At 42.8% G+C, this 24,312-nt stretch overlaps 1 protein-coding gene across 1 annotated transcript in view; it reads right to left on the reverse strand.

Annotated features, from left to right (window-relative positions):
* Window positions 1-9,177: 9,177 nt before the first annotated feature.
* Window positions 9,178-24,312, reverse strand: part of TBX15 (T-box transcription factor 15) — a 99,487-nt gene continuing 84,352 nt past the window's right edge. Inside the window, exons 7-8 of the mRNA XM_032650719.1 lie at window positions 19,269-19,366; window positions 9,178-9,962 (exon numbers count right to left, since the gene is read on the reverse strand). Of these exons, the coding sequence (XP_032506610.1) occupies window positions 9,178-9,962; window positions 19,269-19,366 (883 nt within the window). The remainder of the gene's footprint in view (window positions 9,963-19,268; window positions 19,367-24,312) is intronic.

The raw sequence follows: 24,312 nt of genomic DNA on the forward strand, positions 1-24,312 counted from the left end.
AAAAGATGAAAACTCTAATTCAAAAAGATACATGCACCCCAATGTTCACAGCAGACTATTTACAGTAGCCAAGACATGGAAGCAACCTAAATGAACGTCCTTCAACAGATGAATGGATAAAGAAGATGTGGTGTGTGTGTGTGTGTGTGTGTGTGTGTGTGTGTGTGTGTGTATATATATACACACACAGAGATATATGTATATATATGATGGAATATTATTCAGCCATAAAATGAATGAAATTCTGCCATTTGCAGCAACATGGATGGACCTAGAGATTACCATATTAAGTGAAGTAAGTCAGAAAGAGTGACAAATATCATATGATATCACTTACATGTGGAATCTAAAATATGACACAAATGACCTTATTTACAAAATAGAAACAGACTCGCGGACATAGAAAACAAACTTATGGCTACCAAAGGGGAAAGGCGGTGTTGGGGGGAATAAATGAGGAGTTTGGTATTAGTAGATACAAACTACTAATATGAAATAGATAAACAACAAGGTCCTACTGTATAGCACAGGGAACTGTATTCAGTATCTTATAACTATAATAGAAAAGAATCTGAAAAAGAATATATATACACATACATATACACACACACACACACACACACACACACACATATATATGACTGAATCACTTTGCTGTACACCAGAAAATACAACATTGTAAATCAACCATACTTCAATTAAAAAAGAAAAAAGAGGCTATTCCTTCTATACTATAAGCTCTCTAGGGCAGAGAACATGACTTATCTATAGCATTCTCAGCATTTTGCCCAAGTAAATAAATATAAAAACAAAGAAATGAAAAAGCCTGCTGTAATTAAGTAACATATTAATTAATAGTGCAGGTTCTGAATGGGACAGCTTGAGCGTGCCCTTGGGCAAGATTCTTAGCTTCTCTGTATATTTTCTCTTACCTACAATATGGGAATAATGGTAATAGTATCTATCATGTAAGATTATTGTTCAGAATTAAATAAGATGATGTATGTAAAGCACTTAGCTGGTATGTAATAGCACTTGATAAATATTTCTTGCTTTATAGTTATTACCACTTGAGAAAATCTCATTCTGCATTTTGTAAATCCTCAAGATGTTTTAGGAGAATGGGAAGGAACTCCTATTGAAAGATATATCTTAATGATGAACTGAACCCTAATGGGGTAAAGTCAACTTCTCCGGGTTGTTTTGCAAAACATTTGAGTAGCTGGGACCAGAAGCTAGCCCTCTCTTTATCTGCTGGGTTTATAGGAAAAGCAGATCTTAGAAAATAAGCCTAGACTGGCTCAGGGGCTTGCAGAGACTCCTAAGTCATACCTAACAAATCTGTTTCCTTTCCTTCCTAGGTACTCAACTAGACTATATTTCCCAGGTTCTCCTGCAGTTAGGCGTGGTTAGAGTTCTAACCAAAAAATGGGGAGGAAGTCATGTAACCAATTCCAAGCCAGGCATATAAATATTTCCCATGTTCAAGTTTCCATTCTTCCTCCCTCTGCTACCTGAATGGAAAGGTATCAAGCTATGTGTTGAAGATAGTGGAATTTAGAAGGAGCCTGGTTCTCAGAATCACTGCTTGGAGAAGAGCCACCTAACCAGGAAGCCCATGCAGATTGTGAGATGAGTGAGAAATAAACATTAACTTGTTAATATTTGGGAGTTTATCTGTTACATCATCTAGAGACAGCTTAAGGGGGATTTTACCTGCCCATGGGTGAAAGAGGAATGTACAGTGTGGCAAGACAGGGAGAGCTCCAAGATTCCTCTTCATGGCCAGGAACTTCTCCTAGAACGCGAATTGCAGGAGGGTTGCCTTGGCCATCCTTTGGCAGCTCACTTTATCTGTTTTGGCTTTATTGAATAAAAGTACTAAAAAGGACTCAAAATCTCTTTGGTTTTCTGTGCTTATACTGGGCCTGCATTAAAGTTTAATAAAAGCAAAAAGTATGAGTAGGAAGCATCTGAAGTAGGAAATGCTGTTAGGTTGACCCATAAAACATGAGTGCTAGGAGCAGTTGTAGGGATGGAAAATTTACTCTTACCTTCTGGGTTCTTTAGCTGATTTAATAATTAAATTGACATAAGACAGATTAACAGAAGCAAAACAAATTTAATTCTGTCTGTACAGAAGCCCCCAGAGATATGAGACTAAAGGGCAAGTAGGGCAATTGAGGCTTACATGACTTCCTGAGCTAAAGAATGTCCTAGGAGCCTGGAGCTTCAAAGGGGAGGAGGGTAACTCACTGAAAGGTAAGAACAGCTGATGTCTGGTAGTTAGAAGTTTGCCCTGCCATGCAGGTAATCAGATAAAACAAGATGTCTCTGATAATGTTTTTGTTTTTTTTTCTTTCTGGTACAGGCCCCCTATTTAACTCATTTAGGTAATTAAGGGAGAGGTAAAAGTTTTTCCCCAATCTGCTGGGTCTTGCTTGCCTTCAGCTGAAAATAATCCATTCGCCAAAGTGGCATATTTTGGGGTGGCATATTCTGCTCCCCTTCACAGTAGAATGAGCTAAGAAAGAAAACATGATCTATGTTTTCTCAGCCTTAAGCAGCAAGTTTCACCTCTCTCCATCTCGTGTGGCATTGCTTTGCCTGGCTGAAGAAAGCAAAGGGCTCTGTGCAGAGCTGTATACAAGGAGCATGGCACCTGAACCTAACCCTGGGGACCTGGTGGGGTGGGGTGGGAGTGTTGGGGGGATGTAACTTGACTCCTCGATCACCCCCTAGTCCCCACTGGTACTTTCCAGAGTGAAGGTTCCCACTGAGACACTGGATGGAATCCTGAACTGCCCAAGTTAGAGTGTTGGGCTGCACCCCACAGGCTTACAAGGCCTGTGCTTGCCCATACTTAAGACCGAAGAAAGAGCCCGGAGTCAGCGACAGAGACATCAATGGTTTAACGGATGGGAGAGCTTACCTGTCTGAAGCAAGGTCCTGGGTTGACTGTGTGCGGTAGAGGGTCTGGCAAGTCATGGCGGCAGGCTTCGCTCCCCGGGGGAGGGGAGGGGTACCAGTTATAGGAGGAATTGATGTCAGGTGGGCTCATCGGTTACCAGGGAAACCAGCGGAGGAGCTCGCCCCTTAACAACCCTTTGATAAGCATAGTGGAGGGTTCTGATCTAAAGCTAGAACAGTCCTTAGCTGGGGCCTGGGGCGAGTATGTAGGAGGTGAAGCAGGTACTGGTGAGGGGGTGGGGGAGGAGGAGGATGTCCAGAGAGCAAGAGAACAGCCATCTTGAGTGGCCTGACCACACACAGAGCTAAGACATCTCCTATCAGAAAGGGGAGTCCAGGGGCCTCCCTGGTGGCGCAGTGGTTGAGAGTCCGCCTGCCGATGCAGGGGACACGGGTTTGTGCCCCGGTCCGGGAGGATCCCACTATGCCGCGGAGCGGCTGGGCCCGTGAGCCATGGCCGCTGAGCCTGCGTGTCCGGAGCCTGTGCTGCGCAACGGGAGAGGCCACAACAGTGAGAGGCCCGCGTACCGCCAAAAAAAAAAAAAAGAAAAGGGAATCCAGAGTCATGGAACTAGGAGCAGCAGGGAGAACACACGATTTAAGATTTTTGAGATTTGGCTTAAGAGAGCAAACATCCTCTCCCCCAATCACACTACCATAACTCATTGTCCCATACAGAGAACACCTGTCTTTGCCATGCTACTTCCCACCCTCGCATCTGGACGCCCTCCTTTCTCCTCAATTTATGTGGTTTCCATGAATTCTGAAAAGGACAATTCAAATTCAACCTCCTCCATGAACACCTCTCTTTATTATTGACCTTATAAATCTCATTTTGGGAAAAACACAGTAGTGGAAAAGCCTCGGTTGCAGCTCTTTGTTGCATACAAGCTGTGTTAATTTTGTGCACCTTACTGAACCTCTGTAAGTTTCAGTTTCCCTATCTATAAAATAGGGAATGAAGCACAAATCCTACAGGGTAGTTGCGAGGATTATAGGGATACCTTGCATAATATGGAGCATGTAATAAAGACTCAATGAAAATTTGCTTCGTTCTAAAGTTCTGCCCCATATATGGTGTCTACCACCAATTTAATGCTTTTATAATTCACTGTTTCATACACATATATCTTGACTCCTCGACCAGGCTGAAATCTTTTTGAAGGTAGAAATTTTTGCTATCTATTACATAGAACAGTTTTGAGAAAACCGTAGAATACTAAGCCGTATTTAGTATTTTCTTCTTATTATTATGAATATTAATTGGTTGCTTGATCACTTGTTGTAACCTTTTAATAAAGTCAGAGAGAAGGGATGACTCTCATCCTCTACCAAGTCATGAAAATAGAACTTCATTGGGACCATGTAGAAGACAGATTCAGATCTGAAGAGCCCCTAAGTGGTCCTGGTTCCAGAAAGTCAGCAGCAGGACTTTAGTGAATAAGTATCAGTGCTACAAAGCCTTTGGAAAGACAAAAATGCCTGGCTCCAGCTAATGCAAAACTAGCAGAGCACGTCTTCTAGTGAGGATATGGCTGCCCTTGTCATAAGCTGGAGTAAGCGAATTCTAAGATAAGGTCTTCCTTTGCACTAACTCAAACGTCACCCACTTAGAGTAGCCCTCTTAGAAAACCCTGTCTAGATGAGCCTTGACCCTCATTCCCCAATCACTCTCTATCATCCTATTATCTTTAATTTCCTCAGAATGATTTTTGCAGTCTGAAATTATATTCTTCATTTGTTTGCTATGTCACTCACACCAGACCATGAGCTCTTTGAGAGCAGGAGCGAGTTTAATTGTTCATTTCTATGTCTTCATGTCAAGTGAGGGCAGTGACTGATAGGCATTAAATAAGTATTTATTGAATTGAATGAATGAAGCCGGTCACAGTCATGGCCCTCTCAGGAAATCAAATCTCCAGTTGACAATCATAAGCAGAAAAGCTTTGTGAAAATGTGTCTTTGTGACTGGTTTTCCTTGAGAGGACAACTCTCCTTTAGCTTATTGAATGCAAATTGGTACAGCAGAGCTTCTCTGAAATCCTAAGTACCTACCAATGAATCAAATACGTGTCATCAGCCAAACAGCTCTGCCCTTCCATCTCAGCCCTCAAAACTTCCACTAATGATACAATATTTCATAAAAGAGGGTGTTAGTCTGTAGGCTGCAAGAAGCTTCCGAATACCTCCAATTTTATTAAATTGCCAGGTTTCAATTGAGATGCTATCATTTTCCCTCCAAAACTTATCTATTGTATTGACCTTTAAAATGTTATTTCATTCTTAACCTGTCATTCCTAACTTCCATAAAAATTCTGAGCATCCTTGAAATCTCAGTCAAGTTCTCCCTTCCCAGTGAAAACAATCCCAACTCCACCTTCTTACACTGAATATCTTCTTTGAATTTTCAGAGCATTTTATATCATTTGCCTCACACGCGCCATGACTGCCTAAAAAGTGAACCCTTTTAAGGACAAAACTATGACATGTATTTTTAAAAACCCCCTATTATGTGTAATGGATGCTGCCAAGCTAGTTTCTAAAGTAAATTTTCATTAATCTGTCACAGAATGCTATGTGAAGAACAATAAATCTTTGATAATGTGGGTCCCGTTAATTTGGACTGAATTCGGCCATGTAACCATTTTGCACTATCCTTGAAAAGTGGGTTTGGCCAACAAATTCAACAGTAAGAATGACTATGTATTAGGATTCATATTGGGGCCTTGAGGATCAAAGGGGAACAAGACAGCCTTTCCTCGAAAACACGAGCATCTTAACTCAAAGAAGAATAATCTTTCAATAGCCCTTCGTATGCGATCATTGTGCCAATTGAAATAAAATTTCACCATTTCATTAAAGATAATTGGGTAGAGTATATTCTTGACAATTCTTTATCCAGTTCGTGTTAAAATAAATCGTTTTATTACTTTCTCAGTTGCAGGTAGAAATGTATGCTACAATTCAAATGTAACCAACTTAGATTGTTCTAATTCATCCAAATTATAGAAATTACCTATACTTAAAACTCTTAAATGATTATTGCTCTTTAATAGGAAATAATAAATAAAATAAGAAATTATTATTCTTACTGTTAAATGAAAATATGGAGGTTCTGTGTTGAGTTTGCTGCTCAACGTATCATGCTTATCTATTACCTAAAACCTCAAACACTGGTAGACCAGTGAACAATATTTGGTATGCTGCTAAGTCAGTAAGAAATAACAATAAGCTTCATACGTAGTTGGTCTCGGTCTACCGTTATGAAGCGAAGTGTTGACTGCAAGGTTTTCAAATAGCAGTGTCGTTTTAAGTTTTGAGATGTCGCCCAGAGAGTTTACAGTCCATGAAGATACTCAATCAGCTACTGTCCCGGCTATTTTAGCAACAATCTGATGGCTAATGGAATTAACTGGCATGCCACTCTTTAAAGTTATCCATAAAACCAAAGCAATGACTAATTAAAGTTTTTGCTTTCCCAACCCAAGCTCCATTTCCAGTGAAAGAGTATGGTGGTCCAGCAGCCTCACCCTCCCCAAATCAAACCCTGGTGAAATGGGTCAGTGGGCTTCCAGTGTAACCGTCCACTGGGAAACAGTCTGAGGCAGGTGTAAGAGCAGGAGATTTTAAGTCCTGGCTCTGCTGCTTCCCAGCCACGTTTATGTATAGACAGGTCCCAGGTTTTATAATCCTAGTCTCCCATTTGCAGAACAATACGTCCTGCCCAACCACTGTGAAAATGCTTACAAATGGAATAGCCCTGGGCACTTTATTAGTCTCTTATATAAATCGTCATTTGATGCGTGACAACTCGAAATCACTCCTCCTGCGCTGGGTGGCACATTCAAGGGGGAGGGTATATATTTATGATTAAACATCCTAATCTGAGGTCCTAACCCAGCCTCAGAGACACTTTTGCCCCAACCCCTTAGAATTCTTTCTTGGTGGTCCGCGGGCGTCCTGAGACTGCTGGGGCTCCAGCAGAAAGGCATCATGTCAAATTACCAGCTCAATCACTTGCTACCTGAGGGCCTTGGTCCATTACTTTACCTTTTTAAAGTTGGCTTCCAAATCTATAAAATGATAATAAAAATAATACCTACCGCAGAATTGTGGGAGGATTCTCATTAAGACACATGGTATGATATCTGGCACTTAGCGACGATGAGGATTGCTATTAGACTCACAGGTTTTTGCAGCTAACATGAAAGTGGGTATCCCACTAGAGTCACACCTGGTTTCAAGTCCTAGTTCCCTCTCTGAGTGGCTGTGTGGACCTGGATAATTCACTCAGTCCCTCCGGAGCTTAGTAACTAACCATAACATGAGGACGATAATATATACTTCATGTGTTCTGAATAAAGATCATGTTACATGGTAGAGATGAGAGTGCTGTGCTTATTGTAAAGCACAATGTAAAGGCATCGGCTGCTGCTTGCTTTTTCCATATGGACGAACACACAGAAAACAATTGCAAAGATTTTATTTAGCGGCTTTCTGTGCTTGGCACTTAGAAACAGAGTTCCGTGCATAAGGGCAAATTTTTATACACCTTTCCTTCATACATATTTTACATACCCTTTTTATTGCCCCCTTTTTTAATATTCATAATACTGGATTCCCCACTAGGCACATAAATACATTTATCTACAACACCTCAAAACCAAAACTCTTAATAATATCTGTATTCTTTTACTTGGTATTATTTGCATTTCCACACCACTTAAAAAGTTTAGCTTGTACCAAACTTCACTTGTTTTCTTATCATTAAAGGATTTGAAGGGGAAGGGAAAGATGAAGGAAAAAAATCCAAAACTTCAAAATTGCAATGAACTATTTAAAAACAAAAATGGTAATCTAAGGGCAGGTCGAAGGATGTAGAAGACCCATCTGCAATTCTCTGGAACATGACAGGACTCCTCCTGCCACAGGGGTGATGGGCAGGTGATCCAGGTCAGGCGTCTGGACCTGGCATTCGCAAGGCCAGACCTCCATTTGTCACCTCTGTTCTTGGTATCATCTGTCGGGATTATAAAACCCTTCCTTCCTCACACTCCTTCTACTTCCTTTCCCCTGCCAGGCTGCATGCTCTGGAATCGGCACTTCCTGTGTGGCGCCCCTCTCTTCTGGATCACAATGGTCAGAACTGTGGCATGAAGACGCATTCCTTGCCCCGGTGCTTCTCACCAGTGCTCTGACCATGCAGTGTCCCAGAGAGGTTTACTCCTCAATGACTTCATGGTTCCTTCCATAACCTGTGGGGGAGAGGGGGAGAAACAAACCCAAACCACATTTCCTTGGTGAATTAAAACTCTCATCGTTGCTCTCACTTCATCATTCAGTCTTGCTCTCCACCTCTCTCTTGGTCTCTGTTCGTTCTTCTCTCTCTCTCTCTCTCTCTCTCTCTCTCTCTCTCTCTCTCTCTCTCATCTGCTCTTACTCCCCTTTTCACAGGCACCACTGGGAACATCAATGACAGCACACCAGTTGAAGAGAGCCAATGTTCAAAAGCGATCTTTCTCAGGAAGCCCGGTCCAGTTGTAGTACTGATGTCTTTCCACCCTCACTGACCCGAAGGGGTTCCAGGATACACGGTTCATTCCAGAAACAGGGTAAGCTGCAGAGGAGAAACGTTGGCAGCTGCTGCTGGCCCAGTCCATCTACTGTTGTACCTAGACACATTTTTGGTGAAAGCACCCATGCTGGGCTTCCCTCCACAGAGTTCACCCAGTTCCGAGTCAGCGTGCATGTATGTTTGTGTATGGATGAGTTTGTGTATGAATACATATGTATGTGTGTATGCATGCATGCGCATATTATGTGTGTATGTGTGTATGTATAGACCTGTATTTGTGTGTGGGTAATTTCATGACTGCTACATGCTAGCATCTCCCTTAACATTATTATAAAATGATTATTCAGTTTCTTCAAAGGCCACTCTGGGGAGACGATGCTTTATAAAACTAAGATTTGGGAAGGCAAGAGAATGGCCACTGAGTCAGAGATGATTCCACCACAAGTATCTTTCAGTGGCTTAAATGTCTCTTGTTCTTGGGTATGTGCTTTCCTCCTCCAGTAAAAAAATAATAATAATAATAATACACAGTTCCTGTTTTTCAAAGGCGTTGGGCTCCCAAAGAGCAGGATCTGCCCATGGAGACTCTGGGGCCTTGGCTGCTGTAAGCTCCGTGGTGCTAGGACTGGCCACTAAACCATGTGAACGGACATCTGGGAGGAGGAGCCTGGGACGGCCCCATACTGCCGGCCATCACAGGTGTTAGTCGCCTGCTGATTATTGGCTGAGGGGCTAATCATGTGCATGCCATGCTCCATCCCTGTAGGCAGGTACTGCCTCTCTCCAAAGGCCCCATTGGAAGGAGAAGAACAGAGTAAAGTGCTTTGAGAGGTGCTCAGTTTTTCTGGGCTTGCAGCTAGCCTTGGGGAAGTGGGGAAATTGTATCCGTATAGATTATAAGGGTTGTGGAGAGAGAAGGCATTGTAGGAGCTCTGCTGCATGTGGCTGCCCCCAAACATGTGTGGTGATGAGGAGCTGGACGCTGCATTGCCTGCCTGCATGACATACTGAAACTGGGAAGTGGGGAAGGACCCCAGCTGGCCACCGTAGGCTTCCATCTTGCTGTTGCTAGGCAACGAGGAAGGAGTAGGTATTCCTGAGATCAGGGATGGAGTCCTCTGGGGCATGAAGGTTTCGGAGGGCTGAGGGGCTGAAGCAGTGCCACTCTGGAGCCTGTTGTAGCCACTGTCACTCAGCCCTGGGTAGCTCTGCAAGGCAGCCATGTTGCTTCGGGCACATGGTGGGTAATCAGAGAGGTTTAGGTTACACAGCTGGCTCTCTCGGCAGCCCACGTTGAAAGTGTTGGGGGCCAGATGAAATGTTGGAGGAGAACAGGATGGAGATAAAAGATGAGAAGAAGCTGAAGGGGATGGTGTCCCAGTGCTGGAGGTGGTTGGGGAAGTGCCTGTGCTGCCTCCTGAAAAATAAAACATAAATACCGTTGAGACATGAGAATCACCTGAAGGGCTTGTTAAAACACAGATCGCTGATTCTACCCCAGAGTTTTGAATTCTGTAGGTCTGGGACAGGGCCCGAGAATTCGCAACAAGTTCTCAGATCCAAGGACCACTCTTTGGCTAGAGGATGTCCAGGTCCCTTTTATCTCCTAAAATACCTGAATTTGTATTTGAGAGAGTTGTTCTAATAACCTGGGGATATTAGAACTAGGTTGGTGGCCGATGCACCAACAGACAAAGGGCCAGTTTAACCCAGTCTACTTCAAATGTGTTCTCAGGTAATTTAAGAAGGTCAAAAATGACCTTTCCAAGCCTCCCCTTTACCGGGCTGGGGAGCAGCAGTGCTGCACCCACTTCCTGTCTCATCTACTGGAAGTTGAAGGCAGTGGTGAGTGTCAGGGTTACTGGACCTTTCATGTGAATTGCAGAATGGGCAGCTACTTTGTCTTCCATAGGGCATCTCCCATGATGGAATTTCTCTATCAGGGCAAGGTTGACTTGCCCAGAATTGTTGAGCACTGTGATTCTCAAGGAGCATCTTATCCTTTAGGTCACCCACAACTCATGCAGGGGGTCCTAGAACATGAGCTGCTATACAAGGGGAAAGGAACTTTTAAGTAGAAGGGAGCAGGAATAAGGTTTTTAACAGTGAGAAAAAATGTGAATAAAATCATCAGGATTCCAGAAATATAGGGACCCAAAGAAACCATCCACAGTGTACCAGGGAGGAAGGTCCAGGTGTGCAGGCTGAGAGGCAGATACCTCAAAGAGAAACCCAAAGCTAAGTTTTAGCACAGGAAAAAAAAAACAAAAAGCCTTAGCCTACCTCCACAGATATTGTAGCAGTTTTGGCTGTAGAAATACAAATTTAGCTCTTGTTAATGTTTTTTTTCAGAGTTAAAGTTTTCACAAAGCCCAACCAATATCGTCTCTTGCTTGGTCAAAAGAATTTCCCCAATGAACTTCCAAGGTAGAACTGGATTTAGATATAAACAGCTCCTGATTTCAGAATCATTTCAGGAAATTCTCCTTCTCTGTTTCTTGTTTATATCTTAAATTCCCTTAAGAGAAGTAAAAAGATTTTTATTCCACAAATTGAGATATGGCCAACATTGTAAATACCATTGGAGAAGTAAGCCAGCACTGACCATGGAAGGAAGGGCATCAAGCCTGATTCTAGGTTCACTGGCCTCCGTCCAGCTCCTGACCACAGGCAAGGCAAGCTACGTCTTAAATCTCCTCCTCTGTGAAACAAGGGCTCCAACTGATAGGATTCAGTTTCTGTCCTTCTCAGAGTTTATGTCTGAGGATTAAATTTCTGCTAAAGTGTGAATGGCCAGTAACAAGTACTTTCCGAGGAATCATTTAAGCACGAGGAAGTTCTTGAAGGGGAAAGCTAAGAAGGATGATGGAAAACACACTTCTTGTTTTTGTACCACTGAACAGCCTAGCCTACGGTGACTTAACGCGAAGCTCAGGGGTTCATTTTCTGCCAGCGTGGGGTTCCTCTCTGAGGTGTCCTACACATTTTCTCCCTCTTCCACCCTAAATGCCAGGCACTTCAGTGAAATAAGTGCTATGGCACAAATAGAGAAACTCAACTCCAGCTGTAAAGAGATTTGTGTTTTATGGGATGTGTATCTAGTCTCCTCTCTTTGAAAGTCCGTCCTTGCCCTCCCAGATATGGTGTTTATGTGGTCCTGGAGGAGACCCCCTGTTCAGCACGCTGCACAGTCCCGTTATAGGTATGCTCCATCAGGCCCGAGCCCTAGCCCTGCAGCAGGAAGTGCAAGATGGAGCAGATGACTTTTTACAACCCTAAATGGTTTTCTCGGATGGCCCAAGATGGAACGAATGGTACTGATTTAAGGCCTCAATTGGTTTCACTAGAAAAAAATAAGACGGGAACTATTAACAAGTTACAGGGATTTCTGCTGAGCAGATGAGAGGCACATGTTAAAAAGTTTGTAGTCAGCTTGCTTTGGCTTTCAAATGACACTCACTGGAAATGAGACTTGGTAGCCTGCTGAGCTTCAGGGGGAGAGAGTGCCCATACGAGCTAGTGTTTGAAGAGGGAGAGCAAGCCTGCCCAAGAGAAGGTCACATGGCTTCCATTCCCTTTGAAGAAGTGCTCTTATGCACGTAAAATACTCAGTACAGATAACAGCCATTTTTCAAAGTCCACACAGAGAGAGAAACTATGGCACTCGTTTATGCAGAGAAGCAAACCGAGATACTGAGAAGTCTTTACTCTCTTACGATCTAACAGCTTGTCAGCTGTTAAACAAGATTGGGCGTGCAGGCCAAGTGCTAAATAAGCAGAAGGAGGCAGGCTGCCCTCCCTGTGCATTTCAACACAGCTGCGTAGAGGCCTCTCGTCCCAGAAGAGCCAGGGCCGAGCGGGAGGCCAGGCCACTCTGATACAGAGGGGTCAGAGCTACCTCTCAAAGGAAAGCAGGCCTCCCTTTCCTGCGTGGCCTTCTCTTCTTTCCCTTATTCCCCTCTGTGCTCACTGGGTCTGGAAGGCTCTACGAGTCTTGATTTAAACTTCATTAAATGGATGAATGTGGACTACAGAGTCAGACAAGCCCAGTACTAATCCCAGCTGTCTTACTGATTATGGAACCTTAGCAAGTGAGCCTCTCCATATAAATGGAATTTTGAATATTGACCTTGTAAGCATGTATTGAGAATTAGATGAAATAATACAGATTACAAAGTGCACACAGGCATAAAAATGTGTTTCCTTTTCTTATCTATCAGTGAAGAAGGAGTGAAGGAAGGGGAAAGGCATCTTAGGGCATTTGGGTCCTAATGGGGATGGCTGCGGGGTGTTGGCCTCTGTCCATGGAGATGAACATCTCAGCCTCTCCACACTCTGGGGAGCCTCATGTCACAGCCAACTGCCTGGATGTAACAGGCGACAGGAGCCTTCAGAACTGTGAATGATGGAGAACTGGACACCCATCGGGCCCATATCCCCAAGGCTAATCCAACTCTGTTTCCTTTCCAAACTATTGGCCCCTGCCCCCTCACTCCCCACCTGGGATGGAAATCAGATGCCCCATGTCTCCATCTCTTCTCAGATCAGATCAAGCAGAGTGGAATTGAACACAAACAGGTAGGTTGGTGTCTTTCCCACTATCCTCAGAGGTCTTAATCCACATCTGAGAGGTGACTAAAATGTAATGCTCTAAGTAGCTGAAAACTCTCCAGCCTTGCGGGACCCATCCTCCACCACCGCACTTCCCTGCATCCTATTTTACCCATGGCCCAAAGTGAGAAGGTACCCGAAATTCGTATTCAACATTAACTTGCTCCAATATCCAAAGCTAACAGTCAAAATGACCAAAAAGAATACATGTTTAGCAGCGATTCCATACAAGGGCAATAACCTAGAATAGACTTGTGTACCATGAAGACAAATTAAATGTGACCATGAAAATCCTGAATACCAAACCTGCTGACTTCTGCATCTTTAGATTGATCACTTCCAGACTGTAACATGGAGGCTTTCACGTACAGTTCCCTTTTGGGTTTATTTTGTTGTGCTTTCCGCCCCCTCACCAAAAAAAAAAAAAAAAAAAATCGAAACACAGTGAAACAAAACCCATCTGGGCTAGCGAAGAATAAATCTCCATGTAATTGCTTGGTGCCACGAACCACACTCTTCTGTCATAGAACTTGATGGCATCTGTCCTTGAGTAGCCTTCTTCAAGGCTTTCAAACAGGTAAGAGGTAATATGTCAGCACTCTATGGACCGATCCCAGGGAAAACCCAGAGGCCATAAAGTTTAATGATCAGAGCCCAGTTCATCCCAACTAAGGAATTCCCCTTCGTTGAAATAAGTACCCTTCTCAAAATGCAAATGTGAAATTTTATAGCGCTAATGGGAATTGCGTGCTTTCAATCCTAGAAAGATTCCTAGTGCATCCTTCTCCATAAAATTTAAAGATCTGCATAGATCCAAACCTCCTCCCTTTAGAACAGCTTTTAATATATTCACCCGTTCTCATTTTTCACATTGGTTCTCTGGGTTCTGAGTCTCTCTGCTTCTTCAATGGCCCTATTTTACACCTATCAGAGGTGGAATACCTATTGATAGGTATGGTTAATGATACCTATTGATAGGTATGGCTAATACCTAATGATAGGAATGGCCCTATCATTACACCTATCATAGGTGGAATACCCCCCCACTTTTTCACTTTCCATTAACTTGCTTGTTTTCTCTGCTACTTGTTTTACTGCCTTCCCTGCTGCGGTTTACATCTGTTGTTATGGTCATTTAGAACTAATCTGCCTCTCTCCTGGCAACAGTACCATTTTCCCACTGAGAGACACCCCCTTTCCCACTCTTACCCCTTCACCTGTACCTCCAGGGAAGGCATGTGACGCATGCCTGGACAATCTAAGCATCCCCACACCCTGCCACAGCAATTAATTCAATGGTATCCCAATTAGAGTCAGTGAGACGCAGTGAGATTTTGCTGGAAATCTTGAGAGAGAGGCACATGACCCTTGCCATCCGATGTAAGCCTAAAAAGATGCAGGTGCCAGGGATGCTGGTAGCTATGTCACCACCCTGGGGAGCCCGAGAATGAAGTCAGGTGAGAGATGATAATGCCTTGGAGTGGGGTGGTAGCAAGGGAGACTAGAGACGTGGGCAGAATCAAGAACCTGGTAAAGGTTGGACATGGTGGGTAAGGAGGGAGGCAACCGTCTAAGGTGATTAATGGATAGTGGCGTCCTCCTCCCAGGAGAGGGCGCCAAGTCTGTGAGGTAAATCATGGACTCCATTTTGGACACATTGAGCATAAGGGACTTCGGGCCCAAATAGAATATGTAACCAATAACCATTTGCCTTAATAGACTGAATTGAGATACTCTCCCCTCCTTGTCAAGACCTCCTCACAGGCATTATTCCTTGTCTCAGGGATAAACGAGATCAGGATAAGTTGGCTACCTTTGAAACATTACAATGATCACACAGTAGTTCAAAGACTCCGTTCCCAATCTTTTTACTACTATGAATTTGCTCAGTATTTGCTATCTTTCACCGACCAACCTCTAAGTAACACAAATCAAACTGATGAAAATCCCAACACCAACAGAGACCTTCATGATCCTAATTTTTAACTGCCTGACAAACATTAAAAGACGCAAAGGTGTTGAAATCTAGTGACGTCTACCACCAGTTGAGGAGAAGGGAGGCCTTCTGTAAATGGCAGGTCTCCTTCTATCCACAGATGGAGACATATGATCAGCTTTGGTGTTCTGGTCCAGGATGGTTCCTTTTCTCACAACAGTTGTCAGATCACTTGGAGATGCCACCCACAAAAACTCTCGGTTTTGGTTATGCAAATAGCTCCACTGTATATATATATCTCATCAGAACAACCTCATAGCAACATCAGGATATCATCAGAACAATAGGATTGAACTTGGCTCTTATTTCTTTTTACGTCTTCGTCTGTGTCACCTCACTCCACTTCCGCCAGCATAACTTACTTGTTTAGTTCATTTTGTCCTGCCACAAGTAGTGTTCAGGAAAAAGCCATTCCTGAAATATAATTCCTATCTCCAGCCTCTCCAACAGCCTAAACTCCTTGCTGATTCTAAATGAAGATGTCTGAAAATAAAACCATACACTTGACTTCATAAAAATGAAATATGGACCTACTATTTAGAGTTAACAGTCAAGTTGCTGACACTAAGCCATCAATTGGATGAGTGAGCTAATTGTGTGTGTGTGTGTGTGTGTGTGTGTGTGTGTGTGTGTGTGTGTGTGTGTGTTAAGTAAAAAGGAAGAACGTGTGGTGGAAAGGAAAGGGCCCCGTAAGGCAGGAGACCCTCTTTGGAGCTCTCAACTTAGTTCTGCCACCACTTAACTGCAGATATGTTACTAGGCTGCTCTATACCTCGGTTTACTTTTGTGTTAAAGGCAGAGGAAAATGAATCCCACGCATTCTTCTCCATCAGAGAAAACAACTTTATAGAGCATCCATTCAATATGTTTTTGAAAATAGAAGGATTTGGACTTTTTTAAAACCATGGCTAATTCACCTAAGCACATTCCTTGAAATTTTATCAACAGATGGGTCTCAATGAAAGAGAAATTACAATGACAGCAAAGGCAAGAGGGGAAAAGCACCCTGAACTTCACTCCAGCAGAATGGCTGATCCAGTGTCCAGTAGCAGTAACAGCACAAAACTGTCCCAGGGCCACGTGTTTGACATCCAGATATTCATGTGCCTGAAGCAATGAGGTAATGTGGACACCTGGGTGGGTCGGTCACTTTGGATCTTCGGTTTGGTGCCAACACTGCCAATACTCTCTTCACCAAAAGGGAGTTACTACAAAAATCAGTCTGCCACTGAAGCGTCCACTAGACGCTCACCACTCTTTACGTCTTCTAAGACACAAAACAGTTCGACACAGATGGCTGTGTCTCTTTTCTTCATTTTATGACTGATACTGTCCAGGGTTACTGGAACTCTCAGTTTTTAAAGGAAGAGGGAATGGGTGTTGTTACTTTTACATCCTTTGCTAACGTCAAGAAACCAAGCCACATATTTTTTAATAATGAGAATCTGGATCAAGTTCAGTGTATAGTTCAAAAATGTATTCCAATTAAACTATTTAATAGAGTCTTGGCTTTTCCTCTAGCCCCATTTCACCACCATATGTATCCAATAATTCCACACTCATTTCCCCCATCAGCATAAAAATGGACTCAGTGAATAAGTGTGACATTTTGGTCTGAAAGTTCAGTTTCTCTTAAACCATTGTTTCCCACATGTCAATAATAAGTCTTCAGATCAATAAATTTTCAATAGAAGCACCATGAAACCTGCTATGCTGTACACCTTAGCAATGCAGGCTCCCCTGCCGCTTCCCCATGCATGCACCTGCCCAGTGGGTCCACATGCTGGTGAAATGCAGGTAGCCATCCACAACTATCACTCCACATCTGTATCCACGCACATTTCAGGTGGCTGTGCTCCAAGATTTAATCAGATAGTGACCCTGCCTACCTGAGCCACAGTGCCACCAAGTGACCTCATTCATTGTTCATTAAGTACTTCCTGGGTTCCGGGCCCTGGAGTAGATTTTGGGGACACAGCAGTGAACACAATGTCGCCACCAATGCTTGCTCTCAGGAACTGGCAATATCCCTGCCCACCGTCTCGTACCAGCCTCTGTGATACAAACTCCTGCTTAGCTAGAGCTTGGAAAGTCAACACATAAAGCAAAGGCAGATGAGCAAGAAGCCACCTCAGAAATAAATAGGGTCAAGTAAGTGTCTTTGCATGACACGTTTTCATTTATAAGGCATGTTTATATATTAAATATATTAAATGCATTTACAAATGCATATATTGGGGCTTCCCTGGTGGCGCAGTGGTTGAGAGTCCGCCTGCCGATGCAGGGGACACGGGTTCGTGCCCCGGTCCGGGAGGATCCCACATGCCACGGAGCAGCTGGGCCCGTGAGCCATGGCCGCTGAGCCTGCGCGTCCGGAGCCTGAGCTCCGCAGCGGGAGAGGCCATAACAGTGAGAGGCCCGCGTACCGCAAAAAAGATAAAATAAAATAATAAATGCATATATTAAACAAAGCATGTTATATATTAAATTCTTCACAAAAAAGAATTATCCCTCTTTGGGGTGAGGAAATGGACTCAAGAGTAGAAGTAACTTGCCAAGGGTATATAGAGGGTTAGTGGCCATCAAAGACGAAGGCCCAGATTTCCTGACTTCCCTAAACCTCTGCCCTCTTAAGGGCCACGACGGCATCAAAGCCACAGTGACACCCTGAATACATATGGACCCTGCTTCTATGACAGCATTATGAGGAGCAAGTCGCTTCATACGAAGGGCTTCCATTTCTCCTCCACTTATTAAAAAAAGAGATGGAAATTCTGGATCACTTGCCTCCCCGGATCCCTGTGAAGATGTATGGTCTAATCATGTTTTGAATAATTATTAATCAGAACAGCAATATTTCCTGTCCCCGGTGCATTTTCTTCTCAGTTACATAAGGGGAATGAAGACAGTGATGATGTTGACGATGACAATACCAGTTAACATGTACTGAGGGCTGACTGTGTTTTTAAATGCATTATCTCATTTAATCCTCACAAGAATTTTATTATATTCTCCCACTATACAGATGAGAAAACTAAATGTCAGAAAGGATGAGGGACTTGGCCAAGGTCACCAAGCTAGGCAAGAACAGTGATAAGAGCCTAACCCAAGTTGCCTCACTCCAGAGCCGCTGCTTTTAATCACCATCTCCATCTTAAAACCTGAGGGAGTTCAGTAATTCAGCTTCCAAGACCTAATTTAGTGTGCAAACTGCTAGAACCTCCCTGAGAAGGGAGTATAATATAATGTGTTATCACAAAGCCCCAAATTCAAAAGCTAGAACTCTATTAATGGCAATCATTTGACAGAACAGAAGGAGCTCCATCTGTAATTTTGATCCCTGTCACTTTGGGGCAAGAGGAGGGTGGAGAGGAAAACTCACAAAGTGTCTGACATTTTGGGAAGCTTTCAGTTGGGTACCCAGGTGCATGGGTGCTGCGCCTTGGGAGAGCCAGTGGTTAAACTGAGAGAAGGAGTTGAAATCCGCCCATGAGCCATCTGTACACATGGCCACAGGCTTCCCAACCTGAGCTGCAAGAGAAGGGAGATTAGAAACTGGATGAGAAGCACAAAGCGATGGAAGGAAAAAGTCCACTTCCCCCATGCACTTGAGATGGGTGTGGCTCCACGTCAGCAAAAAAGGAGAGAGCACAAGTTACAAGATTCAGAGGGGCTTGCGGCAGCTCCCTCCCCACTGTCAGACCTGAGCGACTTATCCCCATTGTCGGGAGCTAAGTTGTTTCTCATCTACAAACTAGAATAAGAAAACCGATGAGGCTGCCATGAGTAATAAATGAAATTATTATGAAGATCTCCAAATCCCAAGGGCTACATGAACACTTAGTGATAGAAATAATCATTTCACCACCATTACGTAACCTTGCTTTTGGGAAGGGAGAGAGAATTTGGGGTGCCAGGTGAAACACTGCCTCTGAAACCTGCTTATTTGCACAAGTGGTGATGCCTTGGTTATTTACGGAGCTACCTAGTTCTCTTCATTCCAGGAGAGTCGGTGTAACTCGTGGCTTGGCTTGGGGCCAGATGTGCTATATTCAGTTCAGCTCCCATTCCCTCCCCAGCACTGCCTCTAAGCAGAGGCCTTGCCCAGGGCTTTACCTTGCTGCTTTTGCATGGTGGTGAAATCTTCAAAGGTGAGTGTGCGGACAGGGGGTCTCCAGAATGCATAAGTCTCCATGATGGCTTCCAGTCCGGTTCTACACAGAGAAAAGCCAGCAAAGGAAGTTGTAAATAATCCCAAGAAATGCATGGACTTTAAAAAAAAAAATCCTTAAGTGGTCTGTCTGAGAAGTGGTATATGCGTAGGCACTGAGCGATACCACCACCAGGGTAAATTAGTCTGGAAGAGCCGGTACAGGTGCCACTGAATTGCAAGAAAAAGAAGAAATTAACCCAATTCAGATTATCTGCAAGCAAGTCAGAGCTATGATGGAATTTCACTCCAACCCTTCTTCAGAGAAGGTTTGGTCTGCATGAAAAAAAAATGTTAAGTGTGTTAAAGGTCAAGGTCACTGGTAGCATGCATAGAGTTGAGCAGGGAGTAGCACTGACCATTTCTCTAGCACAGGATGATGTGATCATCATTACCACAACACACTGACACAGCCCGTCCCAGAGTCCACTCCACCACCGGGTATGTGGAGTCAATGAAACTGTCATATTGCTGCGCCTTGAAAGGCTTCTTAAGTCCTCTTAAACAGAGACGAGCGCCATAATAGAAATAGGAGAGGTAAGCACTCAAATATACTTGAGTTTCTGCTGCAACAAGAAATACCTACCTGAAGGCACAAAGAGGGTTTGGTCCCAGAAATTATACCTCAAACAAAAAGACCAATACATTTCTGCAAATGTTTATCTGTATTTCGTAATATAATAACCAAACTGGTCTTTGAGAGTCACGTACTTGGGACTTTAGGAAACATCCAGTATTTTACCAATGTACTACTTTAAGGCTTCTGTTTCACTGACACTAGAAATCCCATTAATTGAACTATGTGCACACTGCCTAATTTATCCTTCAATAAATTCTCTCTATCATATATATGTATATATATATATGAGATGTTGATGAACATTGTTTTAACATAATTGTCCAGGCTATCTGGATTATCTTAGACATATTCTCGCTGATATTCTGTATCCTCAAAACAGAATATTGGTTGGTGCCTTGTTTGAAGCTTTGAACACAGCTTCTGATTATTGACTCCTCTTTAAAACTAACTGCTTCACTTCTAGCTAAGGGGAAAGAGGGGAAGTTAGGGTAGAGGAAGGTAGGAGAAGGAGGGTGGAGAAGAGTAGGTGGCATAAGTCCTTTCATTGCAAAGTTGCTGGAAAGTAACATGGTGTCCCTTCCTGGAAAAGACAAGCTTTCCCTCTTGAGATGAAACTCATCCTGCCTGTTCTTCTCCCTAGGTAATACATTTCCAGCATTCTCTTCAGTCTGGCACAGCAAGAATAAAGTGAGAAGCTTTACTTTAAGTGAGAACAAATAGCCCTTCCTTATAAATGACTATAAGGTCCCCTGAGGTTCTTCTGTGATGAGCTGCTGATACACTGATTGGCTCTTTGTGTTGGAAAATTTCCTCTCTGAACTGGCCTTACTTGCACAGTTAACTTTCTAAAGTCTCCCCTGGAATCTTGGAGGCTTTAAATACACCAATGTTGGCAAATTAAACTCTGTATTTTTAGAAGAGGTTGAGAGGAGAGGGTGTTGCATGGTGTTTATTAGCTGTTAATCTGTTAAAAGTAGGAATAGAAGACATTTCCACATAGTCACCCTGCATTAACGCTGAATGCAGTACATGAAACTACTTGTGGGAAGAAAGAGTCCAGGCAATTAGGGAGCTCAGAATAATAAGGGGATAGGCAGATAAAGCCATGCTGAGCCTTGATGGACATAAAAAATAGATAGGCCAGGCTTAGATCTTACTGCCCTGTTTTGGAATGTTGGGGGCTCACCAGAACATCTTAGGATTCCCTTTAATGGCACGGGAGGCTCACTGCAAATGGCAAGGTCTCTATTGTTCCACCTCCTATTCCATTCTTTCCAGCAACATGTACCAATGATGAGGACAAAATATTAGCTCAAGGACAAAGAACAGTCCTTTCTCATTTCATAATAAAGTGATAGAAGACTGTGAGTTAGCTATAATACACCGATATACTTCCAATGTTATATTTATTAAGGGAATAAAAAAATCAATGTTGATTTTATTTTCATAACAGGCAAAAAGACTATGGCAAAGGTATTAATAATTTTATTTAAGTAGTCAACGCTGTATAGGATAGCGACCATTTATCCAAATCTAATGATACCATCTTAGATGGAGAGTTACCCAGCCTCTGTTTGAGTATTTCCCAAGGAAAATACTTTGTTTGGGGACAGATCTGTTAGAAAGTTTTCTTTGACCTTGTGCTGAAGTATCTGAGGTAACTTTTCCCCTCTGGTTCCATTACCAATGGGTAAATGGTAAGAGTGCCAAACACTTTCCACATCCTCATCAGGAAGACCTTCCTTAACTGTTAAGAACACAATGTGTGACACACCACATATGGACACACCCATGGTCCATCCAGTCCAGGTGTCTTCACAAGAAGGGTCTTTTTGGTGACGAAGTTGGGTGAGGGGGATGACTACCAAAATCTAACGGCTAAGTCCACACATTCCTTACCACACTTTACTAATCTGTTGTGGATCTATCTCTCATAGATTCATCCTGGACCTTACTGAGTCTATTTATATATTCAGGGTGGATCTCTTTTTTAAGAAATTAATCCTATTTGTTTACTATATGCCACATCTTATTTGTCCTCAAACTCCATTAAGCTTCCTTGGATAGATCTAATTGTTCAGTAGTACTAATTCTATTTATCAGGATTTGGTGAAGTGCCACAGCAAGACAAGTATTAGCTAATTCACTCTCCACCAGGTTTTCCACCTCCCAGTACTTAGCACAATGCCTATTACCTGACAAGACTTCAATTGATAGGCATTAAATTAATAAGTAAAGGAATTATTTGTATTACTATTTTTATTTATTTAATATTTATTACTATTTTTATTACTGAGTCACAATTTCCTGAACTTTAACCAGCAATCATTTTTTCTAAGCCTAAATCTTAGGAAAACAACTTGATATCAAATCAAGAATCTGAAGACAGAGAGAGTCCTCTAGAACTGGTGACTTGGGAATTGCTTCTACGTATAGCTATTTGTGCCTTTCTTGACTCAGGTCCCAGAGAGGTTTCAGTTTTCCTTTGGTTTCTTCTTTTCTGGTCATGGAATTTCTGACCTTCAACAGAGTCTGAGTTCCCTAGCAGAGGACAGTCATTTATACTCTCATCTTCTCTTATAAGAATCCTTGCCAACCACCTGTTGACATCTTCAGCCACTTGGATGTCTATTCAAAGTTTATACTGAGCAATACGTTGTTTACTTATTCATCATCATTGTATCCCAGTTTTATAAAACTTTATCTCAAGGTTCTTAAAAGTGAATTCATTGTCTAACAGATAAAAAAAGTGGTGTTAGGTAACCACATGTCATTAACATATTCCACATGGTGGGCCTCTCCGGGTCTGCTGAACACCAGAGACCTGATGTCATCTCTTAAGTTTCCAATCAAAGATGATCAAATTGGCAAGTGTCCCCCTCTTGCTTACTTTTCCCTGTTCGCTCCAGTGACAACAGAGACCATATCCAAACCCCCTTTGTTAAGTCATTTGGCTGTAATCACCTCTCTGATTTCCAGGCCTCTTCTCTTTAGACTTTTCAGTCTGCTTACTGGCCAAACCAACAGAATGTACTGAAGAGGAGAGAGAAAAGGAAGGAGAGGAAGCAAGCCAAAGAGGTCTTTTGCAAATTGATGATGCCTCAAGATCAACTGATTTGGAAAAACAGCCAAAGTGCAAAGAAATATTCTTCCAACCTTCTCATTCAAAAAAAAAAAAAAAAAAGCTGGGACCATCTTTTTGAAGTTCAGCAAACATATGGTAATTATAACAATTACAACTACATTCATGAACCTGTTAGGTAACACTCCAATGCATAGTTTCTGCTTTTTATTTCTCTTGAGATAGAAAATTATTTTTTATGTTTCTTTCATTTATTTTCTTTGTAATTCTGACATCTGACTCTCTTTGCTGGTGATACCGTTAACAACAGGAACCTACGCTAGGAATCGATAAGATCACTGGTTATCCCTCAATAGAAGACAGTCAAGGACTAAGGGAAGTCTACTGAGATGGGGTCTTGAAGTCAAAAAGGGGTTATCCAATCAGGAAAACCATTATGTGCTAGGTTCAAGAGATATAAAGGCAAAAGAGGTGTTTACCCTTAAGGAGAATCCTGCTCAACAAAAAGATAACAACATGTAAATGACTAATTTCTGAACTGTGTGATAGATGCTACACTGGAGATGTGTAGACAATGCCATGAGGCACTGAGCAAGATGTACTGAATATACCTGGAAAACTCAAGGGGGATTCCATAAAAGGCCAGTTATTTAAGGTTAATGTTACAGGGCACTCAGTAGTTTTCCACACAGACAAGAGGCAGAAAGAGCTTTCTTAGTAGAGTTAATAGTATATGCAAAGACGTGGAGGTATGGAAGAGAAGCCATGTTCTAGGAACTGAAAATAGTTCAGGGTGACTGGAGCTCCAGGTGTGAGATGGGGGCCGGGGGTGGGGGGAGGCAGGCGGACACCATGGGTATTTATTCCATGTGAGGCACTTGGATTTTATCCCACGGGCGATACTATGCCCCTGAACTCCTTTTCTTTCTCCTCCTGTTCCAACATTTGAAAAGACACAAAACCAGAATATACTGTTCTTTCAAATCTAATCACCATGTGTCAACTTTCTAATCCTTTTCCTTAGACTGTCGTTGATCCACTGAGGTTAGGTCGAACCTTCCACACATCCCTCTCCTTCACTGGATCTGGAATTCGCTCCTACCTTTAGATTCCTCAGGGTTTTTATTGTCCAGAGATATTCTTAAAGACCTCCCAGTGGAGGTCTGCAAATTGGCAAAAGAGCCATCAATTCAAAACTTGGCTTTAGATGTACAATAAATGTATCTACCTGATGAACTGGATGTCAGTATGTGCTTTACAATGGTTTGGACGTTGAGTTAAGATTGGA

This window comes from Phocoena sinus, chromosome 1, assembly GCF_008692025.1.
Source record: "Phocoena sinus isolate mPhoSin1 chromosome 1, mPhoSin1.pri, whole genome shotgun sequence".
NCBI classification, from domain to species: Eukaryota; Metazoa; Chordata; class Mammalia; order Artiodactyla; family Phocoenidae; genus Phocoena; species Phocoena sinus.